At 50.5% G+C, this 17,613-nt stretch overlaps 4 protein-coding genes across 8 annotated transcripts in view; 2 read left to right on the top strand and 2 right to left on the bottom strand.

Moving 5' to 3' along the window:
- Positions 1-8,059, top strand: part of LOC120947239 (disheveled-associated activator of morphogenesis 1) — a 57,157-nt gene extending 49,098 nt beyond the window's left edge. For 3 of the 5 annotated variants that reach the window (XM_040362394.2, XM_040362393.2, XM_040362395.2), the window contains exons 4-9: positions 3,358-5,445; positions 6,133-6,269; positions 6,345-6,506; positions 6,581-7,141; positions 7,215-7,386; positions 7,460-8,059. In XM_040362394.2, coding sequence (XP_040218328.1) covers positions 3,358-5,445; positions 6,133-6,269; positions 6,345-6,506; positions 6,581-7,141; positions 7,215-7,386; positions 7,460-7,792 — 3,453 coding nt within the window. In that variant the 3' untranslated portion in view covers positions 7,793-8,059. Of the gene's footprint in view, positions 1-3,098; positions 3,271-3,357; positions 5,446-6,132; positions 6,270-6,344; positions 6,507-6,580; positions 7,142-7,214; positions 7,387-7,459 lie in introns of those variants that run through there. The other 2 variants (XM_040362398.2, XM_049607055.1) reach the window with 2 other exon arrangements.
- Positions 8,060-10,599: 2,540 nt separating this feature from the next.
- LOC120947241 (poly(A) RNA polymerase, mitochondrial) lies at positions 10,600-12,860 on the bottom strand. Its single transcript, XM_040362400.2, has 2 exons — positions 12,554-12,860; positions 10,600-12,477 (listed from the first exon to the last, which is right to left on the bottom strand). The coding sequence occupies exons 1-2, from the start codon at positions 12,687-12,689 to the stop codon at positions 10,709-10,711; spliced, it is 1,905 nt and encodes a 634-aa protein (XP_040218334.2). The 5' UTR covers positions 12,690-12,860; the 3' UTR covers positions 10,600-10,708.
- A 284-nt stretch (positions 12,861-13,144) lies between these two features.
- LOC120950752 (ESF1 homolog) lies at positions 13,145-15,746 on the top strand. The gene is made up of 2 exons (XM_040369023.2): positions 13,145-14,008; positions 14,073-15,746. Exons 1-2 carry the CDS (start codon positions 13,256-13,258, stop codon positions 15,666-15,668), a joined length of 2,349 nt encoding a protein of 782 aa, XP_040224957.2. The 5' UTR covers positions 13,145-13,255; the 3' UTR covers positions 15,669-15,746.
- A 246-nt stretch (positions 15,747-15,992) lies between these two features.
- On the bottom strand, positions 15,993-17,506 carry LOC120950753 (deoxyribonuclease-2-alpha). The gene is made up of 2 exons (XM_040369025.2): positions 17,142-17,506; positions 15,993-17,068 (listed from the first exon to the last, which is right to left on the bottom strand). Exons 1-2 carry the CDS (start codon positions 17,267-17,269, stop codon positions 16,051-16,053), a joined length of 1,146 nt encoding a protein of 381 aa, XP_040224959.2. The 5' UTR covers positions 17,270-17,506; the 3' UTR covers positions 15,993-16,050.
- Positions 17,507-17,613: the final 107 nt, after the last annotated feature.

Raw genomic sequence — 17,613 nt, forward strand, 5'->3', positions numbered from 1 at the left:
TTGGCGAAATTGATCTCCGCGAGTCTCCCCACGGTCCCAAGGAGAGATAGAAGAAGAAAGGCCAACCCTGAACCCATTGATACGTGCACATCCTCCGGACAGATGCTCGCCGGACCCCAACGCACTCCCCCACCGTACTCTGTTCGTCCTTCGGTGCGTCGTGCGTCTTTGACACTGACATTCAGAGTCACGGTCTGAGCACTCGTCGGTCCATCTCGTCGCCTCTTAGGCTGAAATAGCGTTACGCTCGACGGAGCAATATTTTGACGAGCATTTATACTTTGCAATGCATATTCGAACCGCCCGTTAATGGCACGAGAGGCACAATAAGGAAAACCCATCCTGCCATAATTTAGCCGCCAAAGGTGTTAATATGCCGCGCGGGGGGGGGGGTTATTTTTCAAGGTTTTGATTTTGTTTTTTTTTTTTGTCCTCCTTACCTTATGGGCCTTTTATCGCGATTGTTTCGCACTATGAAGTACGCGCCAACTACCAACTTCGGCGGCGTTGAGTCCTTCACCGTGCCTGGCATCGGCAGCATCACCCGCGGCATTGTGTAATTGGGCTTCGGTAACGAGCGGCGCAAACCGGATTGCGCGTACCGGGCAGGACGATTGATTATGAGCAGTGGCTTTAATGTGTCCGATCGATCGTGCATTAGCATGCAGACGCATTAAGAAGAAGAAGAAGAAAAAACGACACGGTGTTAATGGTAATGTTATTCCTGGGAGAGTGCAGCCGCACGAGTTTGCGAGCGGTTTTGCATTTACGAATCGATGTGTGTTTCCTTTGCAGAGCGCTGAGGGTGACATAATTTATCGCGTACAGTAGAGTTTATTTCTCTGTTGCCCAATACGATCAGATGCAGAATGCGCATGATTGTATGATAAAAGCTAATGGGTGCGAGGGAACTCTATCGAAAGGAGGAGGGATAAGTAAAGCACAATGATCATCGTTTTACGGATGTTATGTGTAGTAGCTCAGGCTAATTTATGTGCGTTTTATTACACCTCTGAGTGATGGAGTGAGATATGGACTGGTAGTGGTTATTGATCAACAGGAAACATAATCTTTTTACATGAAGATCAGATCGACGTTCTATTAATTTATGACAAAGTTGTATGTAAAACTTGGATAAGACTTTAATCTATATAATATTATTAAACTAACTATTGAAATGAACCGGATTCAAATGCGTTAATAAGTTGAATACATATTTTTTCGCCAAAAAATACGGCCAAAACCGTAAAAACGCTAATTTAAATTAAAACAATTCTTTTCACCGTTCGACAAACAAAATGACATATTGTTTATAAAAAGGCATTCCATTTGCTGAACAGAGCAATTACCAAATACTCCAAACAAAACATCATTAAATGAGTGTCATTCCCTGCCCAATAAACCTTGAAAGTACCCCATTAAGTATGGAACCATTAAGTACGTGTAAAAACTTGTTCACACCATTGCTATCAACATAGAGTCAAAGAAAAATCGTACAGCTTTATCACCAAAGCACAAGCAATCGCTACGGGGCCAGCAAGCAAGACAGCTGTTACTACTCGCTCGCTGCCAGCTGTGGTAGATTTTAACAAGCAATCTTTCACTTTATTTTACCTTCCCCAAAATCGGTGTCAATGACAGTCCCAGACCCGGTCCCAAACTTATCAAACTACACAGAGCGTTTTAAAATCAATTCAGATGGGAAGTTTATCTTGCAAAATCAGCCATTGCTCGAAACAAGATCACAAGCTCAGGTTCAGTTTGCGTGGGAAATGAAACGGAATATTTGCAAGAAAACTGCAACCGCGCTTAGTTATTATAGTAAAGTGCTTCTTTTACTTACGCTGGCAGGGGATGCTTCTCACGCCTGCTGACCTTCGGACGGTGTTGATAGTAGTAGCGTTGCTCCAGTGATACCGATTTTTAGTTCCGTTTCTGTAACCAGACCTTTGCTCGACATTCCAAATAGCCACTGCTGATCGGTTTCATCCCAAAACTCTGCGCATCAAACGGCAGCCCTTCGAATGTTGGGCACACGGTACCTAATCAATCATAATCTACGGCCTAATGTTTCCTCTGCCGGTTTATACCGCCCCCCCCCCCCCCCCCTCCAAAAATGGACTATTTCCTTTCCTAAACGAACGCATTAGCTGCCAAACGCTCACGTCATCAGATTCAGATTCAGTTCAGCATCACATTTCACAGCATGATCATTCCGCATGATCTGACCTTTACCGACAGCCCACTGCCTCTTTCCAGGTCAACAGCAACCGGGAAGAAAGGCAACCATAAAGCACATTGGCACCGTACTTTGCTCTCTCAAGCAACGCAAAACAGTAATGCTTTCCGAGTACGCTCCGACCATATCCGATTTCCGGCCTCAGTTGCTTGCTCAAATCCGGATCCATTCTTTCGCTTCGGCCCCAATTTCCTTGGTTCTTCAAACCACCCCCCAGACAGTGGGCAGAAGAGAGTAAAGGAGGTGAGGGGCAAACCGCAACGGATCGGATTGTAGGTGGAGTAAATTGAACAAATTGAATAATACCAATCATCCCGACCATGTTTAAATGGGAGCAAATGATCACGGTCTGGCGGTCGGGATCCGTTCGGTGCCCATACACAGCAGAAGCCACGCGCTTTATGGTAAAAAAAGGCAGCGCATCTAATAAATAAGGCTAACAACACATTATGGGCTGGGTAATTGAATCGTGCTCGGGCTAAGCAGGGTGCAATTGTTTGCCTAATTTGCACGGTTTTTTTTCAGGGGAGCGAAAAGGGATTAAAGATTTCGCGAAAATTTTGGATGGGAAATTAATCGAACGTTCGGAACCCGCTGTGGTTTTCGCGTTAAGGTGATTGGCGTTTAAAGAAACTCTAAAGTTAGTCTTTTGTGGTGCGAGTTAGCACAGCGAGATTTTGAAATGTCAATGAAAAGTTCGAAACAAAAAATTTGTAGATCAAGCGACGAACCTTGCATTGCAATTTTATAGTTTTCATAGCGACTTTACTAATTAATTAACTGTCAATTTAAATTCGCCGCAATGATGGACCACTTGTGCTATCTTGATTATTTGATCAAAGCAACCTGGAATATGGCAGGCCATCGTGCTTCAATCGTTTCGTCCAAAACACAAGTGTAGGGAGGTGTAGTTGGAAAAATTATTTTCTTTTTTTTCATCCAGTATTTGTGATAAATTTCACTGGATGGAACTGCTTTTGAGATTAATACATTTTGTGGAGAAAATTTTTATGTTTATATTCTTTAAAAAAGTGCGTATAATATCATTATCGCCACACAAGATTGACATAATGCTGATTTTCTCTCTTTTTCGATCCTTCTCCTTCTTCTCTCCACAGGATGACGAACCACCCGAAATCTGTGTGGTGGAAGGTGTGTTCTCCCTGCAGACGCTCACACCCACCCAGCCGATGCCGGCGATCGACGAGCTCGACAGCAAGTTTGCCGAGCTGGTCGAGGAGCTCGACCTGACCGCACCGAACAAGGCGGCCATGATGAGCCTGCCGCCCCAGAAGAAGTGGCAAATCTACTGCTCGCGCAAAAGCCCCCTCGACAGTGGGCCCAACGGCACCCCGCTACAAACCGTACCGCCGTCGCCGGAACACTACATCGAGCGGCTCAAGGATATGGCGGTGCAGCTGAAAGCCTGCGCGCCGGACGAGTCGCCAACGCACGAGTACGGGCCGAAGATCGAATCGCAAACCGCACTGTTCGATGCGCTCAAGACGGCACTGCGCACCTCGGCCCACAGCTTCGTGATACGCTTTATCGAGCTGCAGGGGCTGCCGGCCCTGCTGGAGCTGCTGCAGGCGCTCGACATACGGGTAGCGAACAGCCCGCTGCACACCAGCCTGATCGGGTGCATCAAGGCGCTCATGAACAACTCGACCGGCCGATCCCATGTGCTCGCCCACCCGACCGGGATCGATACGATCGCCCGGTCGCTGGCGGCGGACAACATCAAGACGAAGATTGCCGCGCTGGAGATACTCGGTGCGGTCTGTCTCGTGCCGGGCGGCCACAAGAAGGTGCTGAACGCGATGCTCAACTACCAGGAGTATGCGGCCGAGCGGGCCCGCTTCCAGGGCATCGTGAACGATCTCGACCGCTCGACCGGCGCGTACCGGGACGATGTCAACCTCAAGACGGCGATCATGTCGTTCATCAACGCCGTGCTGAACTACGGCCCCGGGCAGGAGAATCTCGAGTTTCGGCTCCATCTGCGGTACGAGTTCCTGATGCTCGGCATCCAGCCCGTCATCGACAAGCTGCGCAAGCACGAGAACGACACGCTGAACCGCCATCTGGACTTCTTCGAGATGGTGCGCAACGAGGACGAGAAGGAGCTGGCGCGCAAGTTTGACCACGAGCACGTGGATACCAAGAGCGCGTCGGCGATGTTCGATCTGATCCGGCGCAAGCTGAGCCATTCGCCGGCCTACCCGCATCTGCTGTCGCTGCTGCAGCATATGCTGCTGCTGCCGCCGCCCACGACGGGCCCGAACGCGCAGCACTGGCTGCTGTTTGATCGGGTCGTGCAGCAGCTCGTGCTGCAGCACGAGGAACGCCCGGCCAGCGACTGTCTCGATCCGGACGCACCGGGCGCGGACAAGCGCTCCGAGACGGGTTCGGTGGCGTCGGCCTCGCTGAAGCTGCAGGACCCGGACGTGGCACCGCTCGCGATCGACGTGCGCAAGGTGGTGAAGCTGCTGGTAAAGGAGGAAGAGCTGGTGGCCGCCCGCACTCGGGCCGAGGATCTGGAGCGCGAGAACGCGGAAATAGTGGCCCGGCTGGCGAAGAAGGAGCAGGACCTGGACCACCGGACGCAGGAAAAGGAAGACCTCGAGACGGCGCTGGCGCGCATGCGCGAGCGGCTGGAGAAGGAAAGTGCCAACCACTCGCAGGCGGTCCAGCGTGCGCTCAATGCGGAGATGCGGGCCGAGGACCTGCAGCACCGGATCGTGAGCGAGCAGCAGGAGCGGCTCCGGCTCGAGCGGCTCGTCACCGAGGGCAGCATCCCGGACGACCAGAAGGTGGCGGGCCTGCAGGGTGCGAACTGCAACGGGCAGGCCACGTCACCGCCGCCTCCGCCGCCGCCCGCCTGCAAGCTGCCGCCGCCGCCGCCGCCGCCCATGATGATGCCGGCCGCACCGCCGCCACCGCCCGCTCCGGGCGGTCTGCCGAAGGTGGCGCCGGCCGGCGGGCCCCAGGCACCGGCCGCTCCGAAGGCGCCCGAAGCGCCCAAGAAGAACGTACCGCAGCCGGCCAACCCGCTCAAGAGCTTCAACTGGTCCAAGCTGCCCGACAGCAAGCTGCAGGGCACGGTGTGGAGCGAGCTGGACGACACCAAGTGGTACAACAGCATCGAGCTCGAGTCGATCGATAAGCTGTTCTCCGCCTACCAAAAGAACGGTGTTGCGGTAAGTGTACGTGTTTGTATTTGTGTATTTGTGTGAGAGTTTCAACTAGTGCTGGGAGCTCGGAATTGGACCTACCCGATAGCGATTTCGAAGTCGAAATCAATTCCGGAGCTGGTTCCGATGCTATAATGGATTTGATTCCGGTGCAGATTCTGGAGTTATCTGCAGATTCGATTCCGGAGTCAGCTCCAGAATCTTTTTCGGGATCGTAATCAGCTCCGGAATCGGAATCGACCTTGGAGTCGTAATTTGCTTCGGTAAAAAACTCCAGATTGACTCCAGAAATGGAATTGGATTAGTTCTCCGGAATGAGAATCAGTTCTTGAATTGACATACGTACTTTCAGAAGCGAAATCAGTCACCACGAAGGAATCTCAATGGAAATGGATCGTTTACAAATACATTTTGATTTTTTGCAGCTATAAATAAGTAAAATCTTTGGGTTCTTATGGATATGTCGAAACCGACTCCGTTTCGAAGCCGATTCTGATTTCGGAGCCAATTTCGATTCCGGAACCGATTCTGGAGTCAATTCCAATTCCAGAGTCGTTTCCGACTATGCGGAATAGATTCCAGAAAACTGTGGAGCTAGTCGGAATAGATTCCCACGAAAACTTCATTTATCCCATCACTAGTTTCAACCTCATCAGCATGTTCTCTAATGTCGTATTTTATACTCCTGTCTGTGAACAGAATGATGGTTCCATCGAGGATCTTCGATTGATCGGAAAGAATAAGGCTAAGATTTTGTCGGTAATTGATGGACGACGGGCGCAGAACTGTACCATCCTCCTCAGCAAGCTCAAGATGACTGATGAGGAGATCTCCAAGTAAGTCCAATTCAAACATCACTCGATCATATCACACGAAAGGATCATCACTTAACGACTATTCCCGAATTCTAGGGCAATCTTGTCGATGGACTCCAACGAGCAACTACCAATCGATATGGTAGAGCAACTCCTGAAGTTCACTCCATCGGCCGAGGAGCGTGCCCTGCTGGACGAGCATTCCGAGGATATCGATTCCCTTGCACGTGCTGACCGGTTTCTCTACGAAATCTCAAAGTAAGTCCGAACCTCACGGAGACCCCTATTCCCATCATGTTCTCATCATCTATCACACCTTCCCCAATTCCCAGGATACCTCACTACGAGCAGCGGTTGCGCAGCCTACACTACAAGAAGCGGTTCCAGGTGACCGTGAACGATCTCGCCCCAAGGATCGCCAGCGTAATGGAGGCCTCCCGCGAGGTCGCCCGCTCCCGCAAGCTGCGCAAGCTGCTCGAGCTCGTGCTGGCGCTCGGCAACTACATGAACCGTGGTGCCCGGGGCAATGCGTCCGGCTTCCGGTTGGCCTCGCTGAACCGGCTAGCGGACACCAAGTCCAGTGCGGCCAAGGGTACCACGCTGCTCCACTATCTGGTGCAGATCATCGAGAAGAAGTTCAAGGACATCCTGACGCTGGAGGAGGATTTGCCGCACGTGAAGGAAGCGTCCAAGGTGTCGCTCGGCGAGATGGACAAGGACATTACGATGCTGCGGGCCGGGCTGGCCGAGGTGAACCGCGAGATCGAGTTCCACCGTAGCAGCGGTGCGTCCCAGCCGGGCGACCGGTTCCTGCCGGTGATGCGCGAATTCCACGCCCAAGCTTCGGTCCGATTCGCCGAGCTCGAGGACCAGTTCCAGGACATGAAGACGAGGTATGGCGAGGGATGAAATTGCTGGAGAAAAGCTTTACATATACCCTATTTCCCATTTCTCTCTATTCCCCAGGTTCGATCGTGCCGTTCGGCTCTTTGGTGAGGATGGTTCCGTCGTGCAGCCGGAAGAGTTCTTCGGCATCTTTGACGGCTTCCTGTCCGCGCTGATGGAAGCGAAGCAGGACAATGAGAACTTCCGGCGGCGCCAGGAGGAGGAGGAAAAGCGTGCCAAGCAGGAGGCCGAGGTAAGTGCCAAGCATTGAGCACCCAACCTACAGAAATTAACACCCGATCTTTCCCGCTCGCTCCTTGTTTTAGCTAAAGAAGCGCACGATCGAGCGAAAGTCCAAGGAGGGCCTGCTCAACTCAGTCGCCGGCAAGCTGGGCCTCAAGTCGAAGCACTCGAACGGCACGAACGGTGGGCCCGTCCCCGGGGCCGATCCCAACAACAAGGGTGAGTTCGACGACCTCATATCGGCACTCCGGACGGGTGACGTGTTCGGGGAGGATATGGCCAAATTTAAGCGCTCGCGCAAAACACGCCTCGGACCGAACGGGACCAACAATACGTCGCCACCGCGCAGCCGGAACAGCATCGGGCGGGAGGACAGCCGCGAGCGCACCGGTGTGGCCAACAACCGGCGACAGTAGACATGATAAGAATGATACCCCATCCCCATCCTTTCCCTTCCCATTCTCGCAACAACGCAATCCTTCCGGTAGCTGATGGAAAAGCAACGGCAAACCGGAATGGCCAGTAGATAAATCAATCCCGTTTACCGGTACCCAACACGAATGGTACACACACTGTAAGGAATGTTTGTCACTTGGTTGTATGTAGTTTTGTTGGTTCGCCAATTAAGCAGAGGGCCAAATTACACCGTGTACAGGGGTTCTCGTTAATCTCCCTTAAACCTACTTCTTTTGTGTCGTTTTGTGTATTTTCCACATTTGTACAGTTGCTTTGTGTAGTTAGTTTTAAGTTTGAGCTGCTCGATCGCTCGACACACACAACACACACGACGATCGTCAAGAGTGATCGATATATCGAGCACAACCTGTAAGGTCTTCCTGTTTTGTCGAAGATAGTCGCTACACGATCGCTATCTTACGTCCCACCCGCTTTCTGTCCCAGTCAATGACGCCATTTGCCCCAACGCCTCTCCCCAAATTCCCCAAATTAATTTATTTTAATCCTACTTTAATTCCTACTGATTTTCTTGCTATAAACGCGTGTCGAGGGGGGATTTACTTTAGGCCCACAGCTTCTGTGAAGGAAGTATAGAATGTGCACAGGTTTTGAGGATGGGAAACTTTAGCGATTAATGTAAACGCAAAATTTACAACCACTGTAAAGTCTGCAAAAAATACGTTTTGGATAGAGAGAGAGAGAGAGAGAGAGAGAGAGAGAGAGAGAGAGAGAGAGTGCACAAAACCAACCAACTACTCATTTGTACGGACATTATTTGAATCGATACTCTATTGAGGGGAAGAAAAGTGAACATTAAAACAAGTCACAGAACACCTAAAATTGTCACTTTTGGACGTAACTTTACCCACATTTCACAGAACAAATGTTAAGATGTTTCCAGATTTTGTGAAGCAAATCTTTTCAGTTTGGATAGACGGAAAAGGTAGTGTGAGCATAAAGCAAAAGTTTACAACGATCGTGTTTAAAAAAAAAGAGTGAAACTGTAACTATTTGGGTTTTTTTTGTATTTGATCAATTATTGAATCCATCAACTTCCAGCGTTCCTTAATTCATACAACTTGCACACTTTTCTTCAAAGGATTTCCCAAACATCAAAAGCAATGTTGAACAACTTATTAGAATGTTTCTAAACCTCTTTTTTACAAAATAGATGTTTGATCATTTTTAATCTAAACAGCAGCCAATTTTTAATTGTTTTAAAAATCTAGCTCTTTGGTAAACGTGGGTTTTTTTAAGTTTGTCAGTAGGATTGAAGCCAATCAACAAGCCCCTTCTAAGTTAATTATAGAAAAATATTCCCAAAGCAATTGTTTACAAAAAAAATCCGGAAAGCAGTAAACATATTTTAACCAAAAGTAAAACAAGCAGTTCAAAAATTGAAAAGAAACCAATTGGGGGCAAACTTTTTGTCGTTTTCGGTAAAAGGTACCGAATGCTCGTAACGCTCGTACGCGCTCGTTTTGGTAGAGAGACGTAAATAATGCATTGCTCTTTTTAGCACATGTAGGAAGGTTTTATGAAAATGTAGGAGTAGAAAAGTGAAGAAAAAAATAATCAAATTCCATCTAAATACACACATACATACCACCCACAGTCATCATGCAAGCACTAGTAGTAGAATGTAGCTAAATGCAAATACAGTGAGGCAGACATGTATAATCATTTGAATATTAAGTATCGGGAGCGACGTTCGTAGGATGAAGAGGAGAAGAAGTAAGCAAAGCGTATATATGTATGTAACTAGTGATCGTTTTAGTGTGAGTGTGTGTGTTTCGTGCGTCCTTAAAAACGTCCTTCAGGACGATCGCCGACGATGTTTGTTAGTAGTACGAGAGTTAGAATCTATTTTCCTTTTTTTTTTCTTTCTGTTGCTCGATCAATCAATCGATCGGAGTGTTTCCTTTCCTAGCCTTTAGTCAGCGCTAGTAGATATATATAATGCGTGCTTGCGGGTGGCGTTTAGATAGACAACTGACCACCTAGCATCCTGCCACCATATGCTGGATGCTTCTGGGTGGCTGTGAATTCGGTTCGGCACAAGCATGATCACCCATTCATTTACATCATTCACATTCTGTACATACGTATAATCCCGATTAGTTGTAGCGCATATTGATGACTAGAAACTAGTTCGTTTTAGTAGCAATGGCGGGAGGGTGTAAAACATGGGGAGGGAAAATTTGACGAAACACAACCGAGAAACACGACCCATTTTTGAATATTTTTTCTCTCTCCAAAACTTTGGAGTAACACGCTTTCGATGGCACGTTCATGTTTTGTGTCCTTTTTGTATATGTGTGCGCACACACGCAATGTGCACATATTTGTGGTTTAGGTTGCTTCACCATCCAGAACAGGGCGACAATGATCTCCTCCTCCTCGGTGGATAGCTTCGAACGTAAAGCGACAAACATTTGTTAGCTGCGTATGTGTGTGTTGGATGACGCGGAAAAGAGGAAGCAGGCGTGAACATGATGGTACGATTACGAAAATGTACGCAAACAACTCCGAAAGACGCAGAAAAGGGGCGGGAAATGTGTTGAGTGGAAATGGCCCACGTGGAAAGTGATGCTCTTTTACTCGCTCCCTCTTCACGCACACACACACGCGGTTTGTGGTGGTAGGTGGACACGTTAATTTTTCTAGTGATTGTGTGACGTTGGATCGATCGATGTGCACGTGAAACACGTTTTGCTCGAGTACGAAAAACTTGTATGAAATAAAGAAATCAAACTTAAAAAACGTATTTTCTTCTCATCTGGATTTCCGCTAACTCGTTAGTGTGTCGTCACTCACTTTTATTAACCTTCCCCGCAAACCAACCTAACTCTTCTCGCCCCGACGCCCCTCCCCTATCACCGCCGTTTCGTGTTTCGCTTTAGCTTTACGCCCGTGCCTTCCATCGGGGAAGATGTCCTCGGTTCTACGCCGCCCGTTCGATTGCTGCTACCGCCACCACCTCCCGCTCCCAGCTTGTGCAGTTCCGCCTTTGTCGCGCGCTGTATGGCCGCCACCTGGCTCTTAACGGCCGGGTTGCGATACTGTGTCGGTGCGTCCGCCGGCACCTCATCGAAGATGTCCTTCACATTCAGCAGCCGTTTGGTGAAGAACATCTGCGGCGTAATGCGTTCCTGCTGCTTCGGACCGAACAGGCTCACGAGACCCCACGGTTCGGTCGGTGCGCCCGTTTCCTTCCCGTGCGCTTCCAGCAGCCACACCGCATTGCGTACCTGCATCCGAAACAGTTCCGTCTCCTCGAGATTAACGTTCTTGCTCACGTTCAGCACCGTTTCCAGCGGGTTCACGATGTACATCGGGCTGTGGTCGGGTTTCAGTATAGTGGAGCCGAGGTTGAGACTGATTGCGCGCTGGCTGAAGTCAAACTGTGAGTAAAACTCGAAAAACTGCACCAACAGCTGCTCGAGCGTCGCCTCGTTCTCGCTACGGAACGAACCGTAGATGGAAGGATTTTTAAGGAACGTGTAAGCCCATTCGGTTTCCCCCTCGCCGAACCGCGTGACCGGTGCGCTGGTTTGCGGTGGGCAGCTGGCACTGAGCTGAATCAGTCGGTTGATCGACGGTAGCACGGGGCGGGCCAGCTGTTGCAGGAAGTACATGACCAGCATGGTGAGCGAAAAGTTGGTAATCCAGTAGCCGGGCGTTTGATTCGTCAGCCCGGCCGACTGTGCCCAGCGGCGCACGCAGAACGTGAGCGGACGGACCCGAGCGTCCAGCTGGCCGAACAGGTAGAGCAGCTCGGACATGTACACGCCCGCCGTATTGTTCATGGTGAGGTCAATCTCCAGGTCCAAATGCTCGTGATGGTACTTGACGATCGGTACACGTGCCTTCAGTATCCGGCGCACACTGTTCACGCCCGGTAGAAACAGTTGCAGCACGTCACCGATCGATTCCAGCTGCCGCTGTACCTGCGTCCGCTCGTTCGGGTTGGTTGCTTTGGTGTGATACACGAGCCGTGAGGTTCGAATCGGCGGTTCCCCGGACCGGGAGTCCAGATCCATTATCACGTCCAGGTCGCAGCCCATCCGGCCGTACCCGTTGACGGAGGAACCGAACGGATGCGCCACTGCCTGGGGGAACATACCCTGCAGGGAAGATTCCAACTGTCGCACGGCTAGGAAGCGCAACCGTTTTCCGAGATCGTTAAGCTTCGTTACGCGGTGCAGAACGGTCACCTGGTCGTCGATGCTTTCCGCTGCCGTCAGGAGCCCATTCAGTTCCGCCTCCTGTATCGGCTGGGTGCCGTCGATCAGGGAAAGCGACCGTTTCGGTTCCTCCTGGGCAATTAGCTTCGGTTTGGGACCGGTGCGGAACCAGAGAAAGATTGACCGGGCCCGGACACCCGGTCGCTCGGTACTGAACACACCGGACTGCATGGCCGCATCCGCCTCAGCGGACGAGCCGAACTCGAGCAGTATGTAATGGCAATCGCCATCCCCGTCGCCATCCACCCGGTAGTGGTGCGAGCTTTGGATTGTGCCAAACTGTGAGCAGTAGTGGTACAGCTCGTTGTACGATCGTTCCGAGCTCACCTGCACCAGTATGCTTTTTCTCGCTTCCGCACGGCGCGTGGAAAGCATTGTGTCGAACGTTCGCACATTGGCTACAACATGTAAAAACAAACCAAAAATTAATGTGCAACTCTCCCTGTATATGCTTTGTATCCACGCTTGCATTACCACTGCAATGCCGTATCGGCCAGCATAAGGGTGATCGTTGTTGCCTCCCGGTCGGTGGCACTAGTATCTGCCGGATGTGACCATACCCGATGAGCGCTCGTTTGGAACGAGCTGTAGTGCGGTATATGTGAAGCATGCTGGCAGTACCGGGCGGTTGATCGGCACTCTGGCTAAGAATCGGCCAACCGGCGAGCTAAAACCCTTATTTACACACTAAATTTTGCGAAACAACACAACTTTTCTGTTACATGATGTGTGTGTGTGTTTTCAACGACTTCTGTCAGAGCTGTCTGTTCCAATACAATCCACTGTCAGTGGTGGTGTTTTTAGGTTAGGAAACCCAACATTGCACTCCAAGTGGGGAGCACAGACATTCAAACGATAGTTTACCAACAATTCAATACGAAATTATTTCATAGTACATGCAATAACCATTATTTCATTATTACACAACATATATCAGCTAAGAACATTTAAATAATGGAAGAAAATCTTTTGATTTCTTAAACCCAATTTTACAGTGTACCAGCATTAGGTTAGTTTTTTCACTGGGTTTTATTTACGTGCTCTGAACACTTCTGTCAAACCCGTCCATGCCGTATTGTTTACATTCGCGTTGCAGCGGCGTTTCTCGCGGTGAAAATCATATGAAACCGGTGCATTTTATCATTCCTACCTAATTCAGTTCGTTTGTTAATCGCGATGAAGGACGCAAAGAAAAAATCCGGCCCCGCCGGCAAAGGTAAGGGTGATAAAACAGCTAAAAAACAAGCAAACAGCTCGACCCAGCAATCCAACGGCAACGGTAATGCGCCGAAGATGTGGGACGACGACCGGTTCGCCCATTTGATCAACAACCCGCGCTACCATGGCATGCCAAAGTCGAAGAAAACGGTCAAAATCGATAGCCGCTTCAAGGCCATGTTCGACGATGAACGGTTCAATCAGAAGGCCACGATGGATAAGTACGGCCGGAAGATTAAGAAAACGGACTCGGACTTGATGCGCAAGTTTTACCATCTCGATTCGGATGAGGAGAACGAAGAGGAAGCGGCCCGCGAGCGGGAACGGGAGGAGCGGGCGATGGAGGATCGGGCCGGATCGGAATCGGATGAAGGTGCCGAAGGGTTGCAGTTAACGAAGGAGGAAAAGAAAGCGGGCCTGTCTGGCAAGGTGAAGGACCGGCTAAAGGATTTGGAGGTGGATTTTGCGCGTGGAGAAGGGTTGCTGGAGTCTTCCTCGGACGACGACGATTCGGACGGTGATGAGGAGGAGGGACAGGATGTATTCATTGAGCACGTGTGGGGCGAGCTGGATGCGGAAGCGGAGCGGACGGAAGAATCCACCAGACGGTTGGCAGTCTGCCATATGGACTGGGACCGTATCCGAGCGGTGGATGTAATGGTGCTGCTGAGCTCATTTCTTCCCCCGGGTTCGGCCATCAAGAGTGTAACGGTAAGAGTATCCACGAGGGAAAATCCACGGGATTTTTTTTTTAATTTCTGTTCGATTTTCGCAGATTTATCCTTCGGAATATGGCAAACAGCGCATGAAGGAAGAGGAGGAACGTGGCCCGCAGGAGTTGACTGTCCGCACGATTGAAAACTCCGACGAAGAGGAGGAGGATGAAGAAGTACAGAAGGAGCGGTTGCGCGAATATCAGCTTAATCGGTTAAAATATTACTATGCCGTCGTGGAGTGCGATTCGGTCGCAACGGCCGATAAGATCTACAAGGAGTGCGACGGCATCGAGTACGAAAGTACGGCCAACAAGCTAGACCTGCGCTTCGTTCCGGACGATATGGAGTTTGACGATGCGCCGAAGGATCGCTGTACCGAGCTGCCCGAGGTGGGCAAGTACGTGCCGCGTATCTTCGGCACGGCCGCACTGCACCAGTCGAAGGTGGAGCTGACGTGGGACGAGAACGATCTCGACCGGAAGGAGTTCAACGAGAAGCTGCGGGACGGGAAGTGGGCAGATCTGCCCGAGGCCGAGCTGAAGAAGTACGTGGTGTGTTCGAGCAGCGACGAGGAGGGCGAAGATGAGGATGGTATGGGCAGTAAAAAATCCAAGCGTCCGGTCGTACGAGTCGGACCCGCCGACAGTGACAGTGATTCTGGGGAGGAGGAGAATGGTGACGGTACCGACTCGGACGGTGAGCCGAAGGGAAGCCGTAAAGAGAAAATGATCGCAAAGTATCGTGCCCTGCTGAACGACATCAAAGAACAGGAGAGGGAGCAGGAAGAAGACAAGGTCGGCTTGGAGTTCAGCTGGAAGGTGAACGGGAAGGAGGAGGATGAAGCAAACAACGATCAGTCCGATGCCGAATCGGACGATGAGCCCGCCAAGCCACCCAAGGACGATGTGAATCCGTTCGAGAAGATTCTGCAAAAGAAGAAGGAGAAAAACAAGCGCCGAAAGGAGCTGAAGAAGCGCCGGAAGCGCGGCGAACTGGATGGTTCGGGCGCGGAAGCCACCGAGGACGACAGCTCCGAGGACGATCTGCCGCACGGTGTCGATCTAAACGATCCATTCTTTGCGAGCGCTTTCGACGAGAAAGAGTTCGGCGTGGGTAAAAAGAAGCAAAAATCGAAACAGAAGGAGCGCGAAGCGATCAAGCGAGCCAAGGAGGAGGAGGAACGGGAGGCGGAGGAAAACGAACGGCGCCGGGCGGAGCTGGAGCTAATGCTGGACGATGGCGAGGACAATCGGGCACACTTTAATCTGCGCGCCATTCAGGAGCGTGAAATCGATCTGCGCACGGTGTCGAAGTCGAAGCGGCGCGCCCTGCTGAAGAAGAGCCGGCGGGAGATCGAGGAGCAGCGAAATCGGAAGGCGGCAGCGGACGATTTTGAGGTGAACACGGAGGATCCCCGGTTCAGTGCGATCTACTCAAAGCCTGACTTCAGTATCGATCCGACGAATCCGGCATTTAAGAAGACGAAAGCGATGGAGCGGCTGATCGAGACGAAGCTGCGCAAGCGCCAGCTGGCGGAGAACGATGTGAGGGAGGAGAATGGGAAGGTGGTGCAGCCGGTTGAGAAGGTGGCAAAGCGGGACGTGTCCACGACCATGCTGGTGAAGAGCATCAAGCGGAAGATAGGAAAGGCGTAATTAGGTTGGATTTAGTTGGGAGGAACAGTAGGTGTTTGCATTTGTTCTAATAAAATCATTAAATAATAGATACAAAAATGAGTTTGTTAGTGTTTTTGGAACCATAGACCGACATTAATTTACAATTATTGGTAATTAGTTAACGTACCTTGAAGCATGGCTGGAGTACGAATCCTTTCGATTGTTGCTAGGGAATACTTTTATCCATGGCACACTACACTAGAAGCAAAAGACAAGCATGCAACTAACATTCTACAGCACTTAAACAAACTAACACACTACTGATACTGGTACTACACTACTAAGAGGCACTTTAATACACGCTTACATATTAAAACACTTCCGTATATTTCTCCTACACAACGTAGTACACTCGTTTCTTTCACTTCGGACACGGTTCGACCTCATCGATCATGCCGCGGTACAGTTCGGCCACCAACTTCGACGACTGGCATACACTGCCACCGCCTCGTTGCTTCTGGTGCTCCTGCCTGTTGATGTCCCCGACACAAATCCATTCTTTCGCATCCTTCACTCCACCATCACCATCCGCACCACCAACTGCCCACTTCGAGTGATCTTTCAGCGTGGAAAACCGATCCTCCCGCCCAACAGACACTTCACGCACATTCAGCACACTGTGCCGGCGCCGACGGCCATCCGATGAGCAGTCACTCGGCAGATTGCCACTGCCGTGTTGCCAGCTTTCCACCATCAACCCCACATCCAGTGCCGGCGCAATCCAGTCCGCGTACAGCTCCTTCCCAAAGTGGCGACTTTTCGCAAACGTCACAAACTCAACACCGGCCCGGGATTGGATCGTCTGGGCGCTGTAAAACGGTGGCGACTTATCGACCGGTGCCATCTGGGCGGCACGCTGTAGCGTTGGAAAGCGGGCCGCCAATGCCGCTGGAACGCTCTTCGAATACACCGTCACCTCGTTGAACAGCAGTTGCCTGGCAACGGTTTCCATCTGCGTTGCGTTCAGCGTAATGCACAGGAAGCTTTGCCCGTACATCATGCCGGTGTGCGGGTAGCCGTAATCGGCCCCAATTGGCGGTGGAAATTTTGGGACGGAGTGAATCAACCAATAGCCCGCGGTACCGTCCGTACTGACGACACCCTTCGTGTGGCCACGCTCCATGTCGACCGGTGCGTTCGCGGGTTCATCGTTGTACATGATCGTGAAGACGGTGGACGGATGCCGGCTGGAGGGTGTAATCGTGCGGCCGGGAGCACTTTCGGACTGGTTCACGCTGTACTGGGCAGTGTGCCATTGTAGCGGTGATCCTTTGGTGTGCTTTCCACCGACATCCTTCGACGATACGAACGTGTACCGCAACCCGTTGGTCGGGGAGTCACGCTCGGAAGACTCCTTCGGCAGCTTGTACAGGTAATACCTAGCGCGAAGAGGAAAAAGCAGGACATTACAAAAGGAAGCAATAGGAATTGAAAACGGAAGCATATATTTACCAATCAACCAATTCGCCCGTTTCCAAACGACAACCAAGGACATCGTCGGGCGGGGCAGAAGATTGGCCGTAAGTGATCTTGGCCACTAGTAAAACACCACCGAGACACAGACACAAACGGAGCATCATTTCAGAAGCGCGTCTTTCCGCATCAAGTTAGCAAACAAAACTGCAGCAAGCGTCGCTTTTTGTTGCAGGTAAAGGATAAACTACACTGCGTCAAGCAAAATGGTGTACAGGTGAAGCGATTTGTTTATCCTTTTCTCTCTTTCACGCTTTCTCTATCTCGCAGAGATCACGCAGATGCCTATCGATTTTGATAGATAAACAGAATGCAAACTGATCGAATTCTTTTAATGAAATAAAAAATGAATTAAAAATAGAAAATATCGAACAAATCTCTATTTAAAATGCTAATACTTTTTATATGTAATCTAGAGCAAGAATAAAAAAACAAGATCGTTGCATACAAT

The sequence above is a fragment of the Anopheles coluzzii genome, chromosome 2, assembly GCF_943734685.1.
Source record: "Anopheles coluzzii chromosome 2, AcolN3, whole genome shotgun sequence".
Lineage (NCBI taxonomy): Eukaryota > Metazoa > Arthropoda > Insecta > Diptera > Culicidae > Anopheles > Anopheles coluzzii.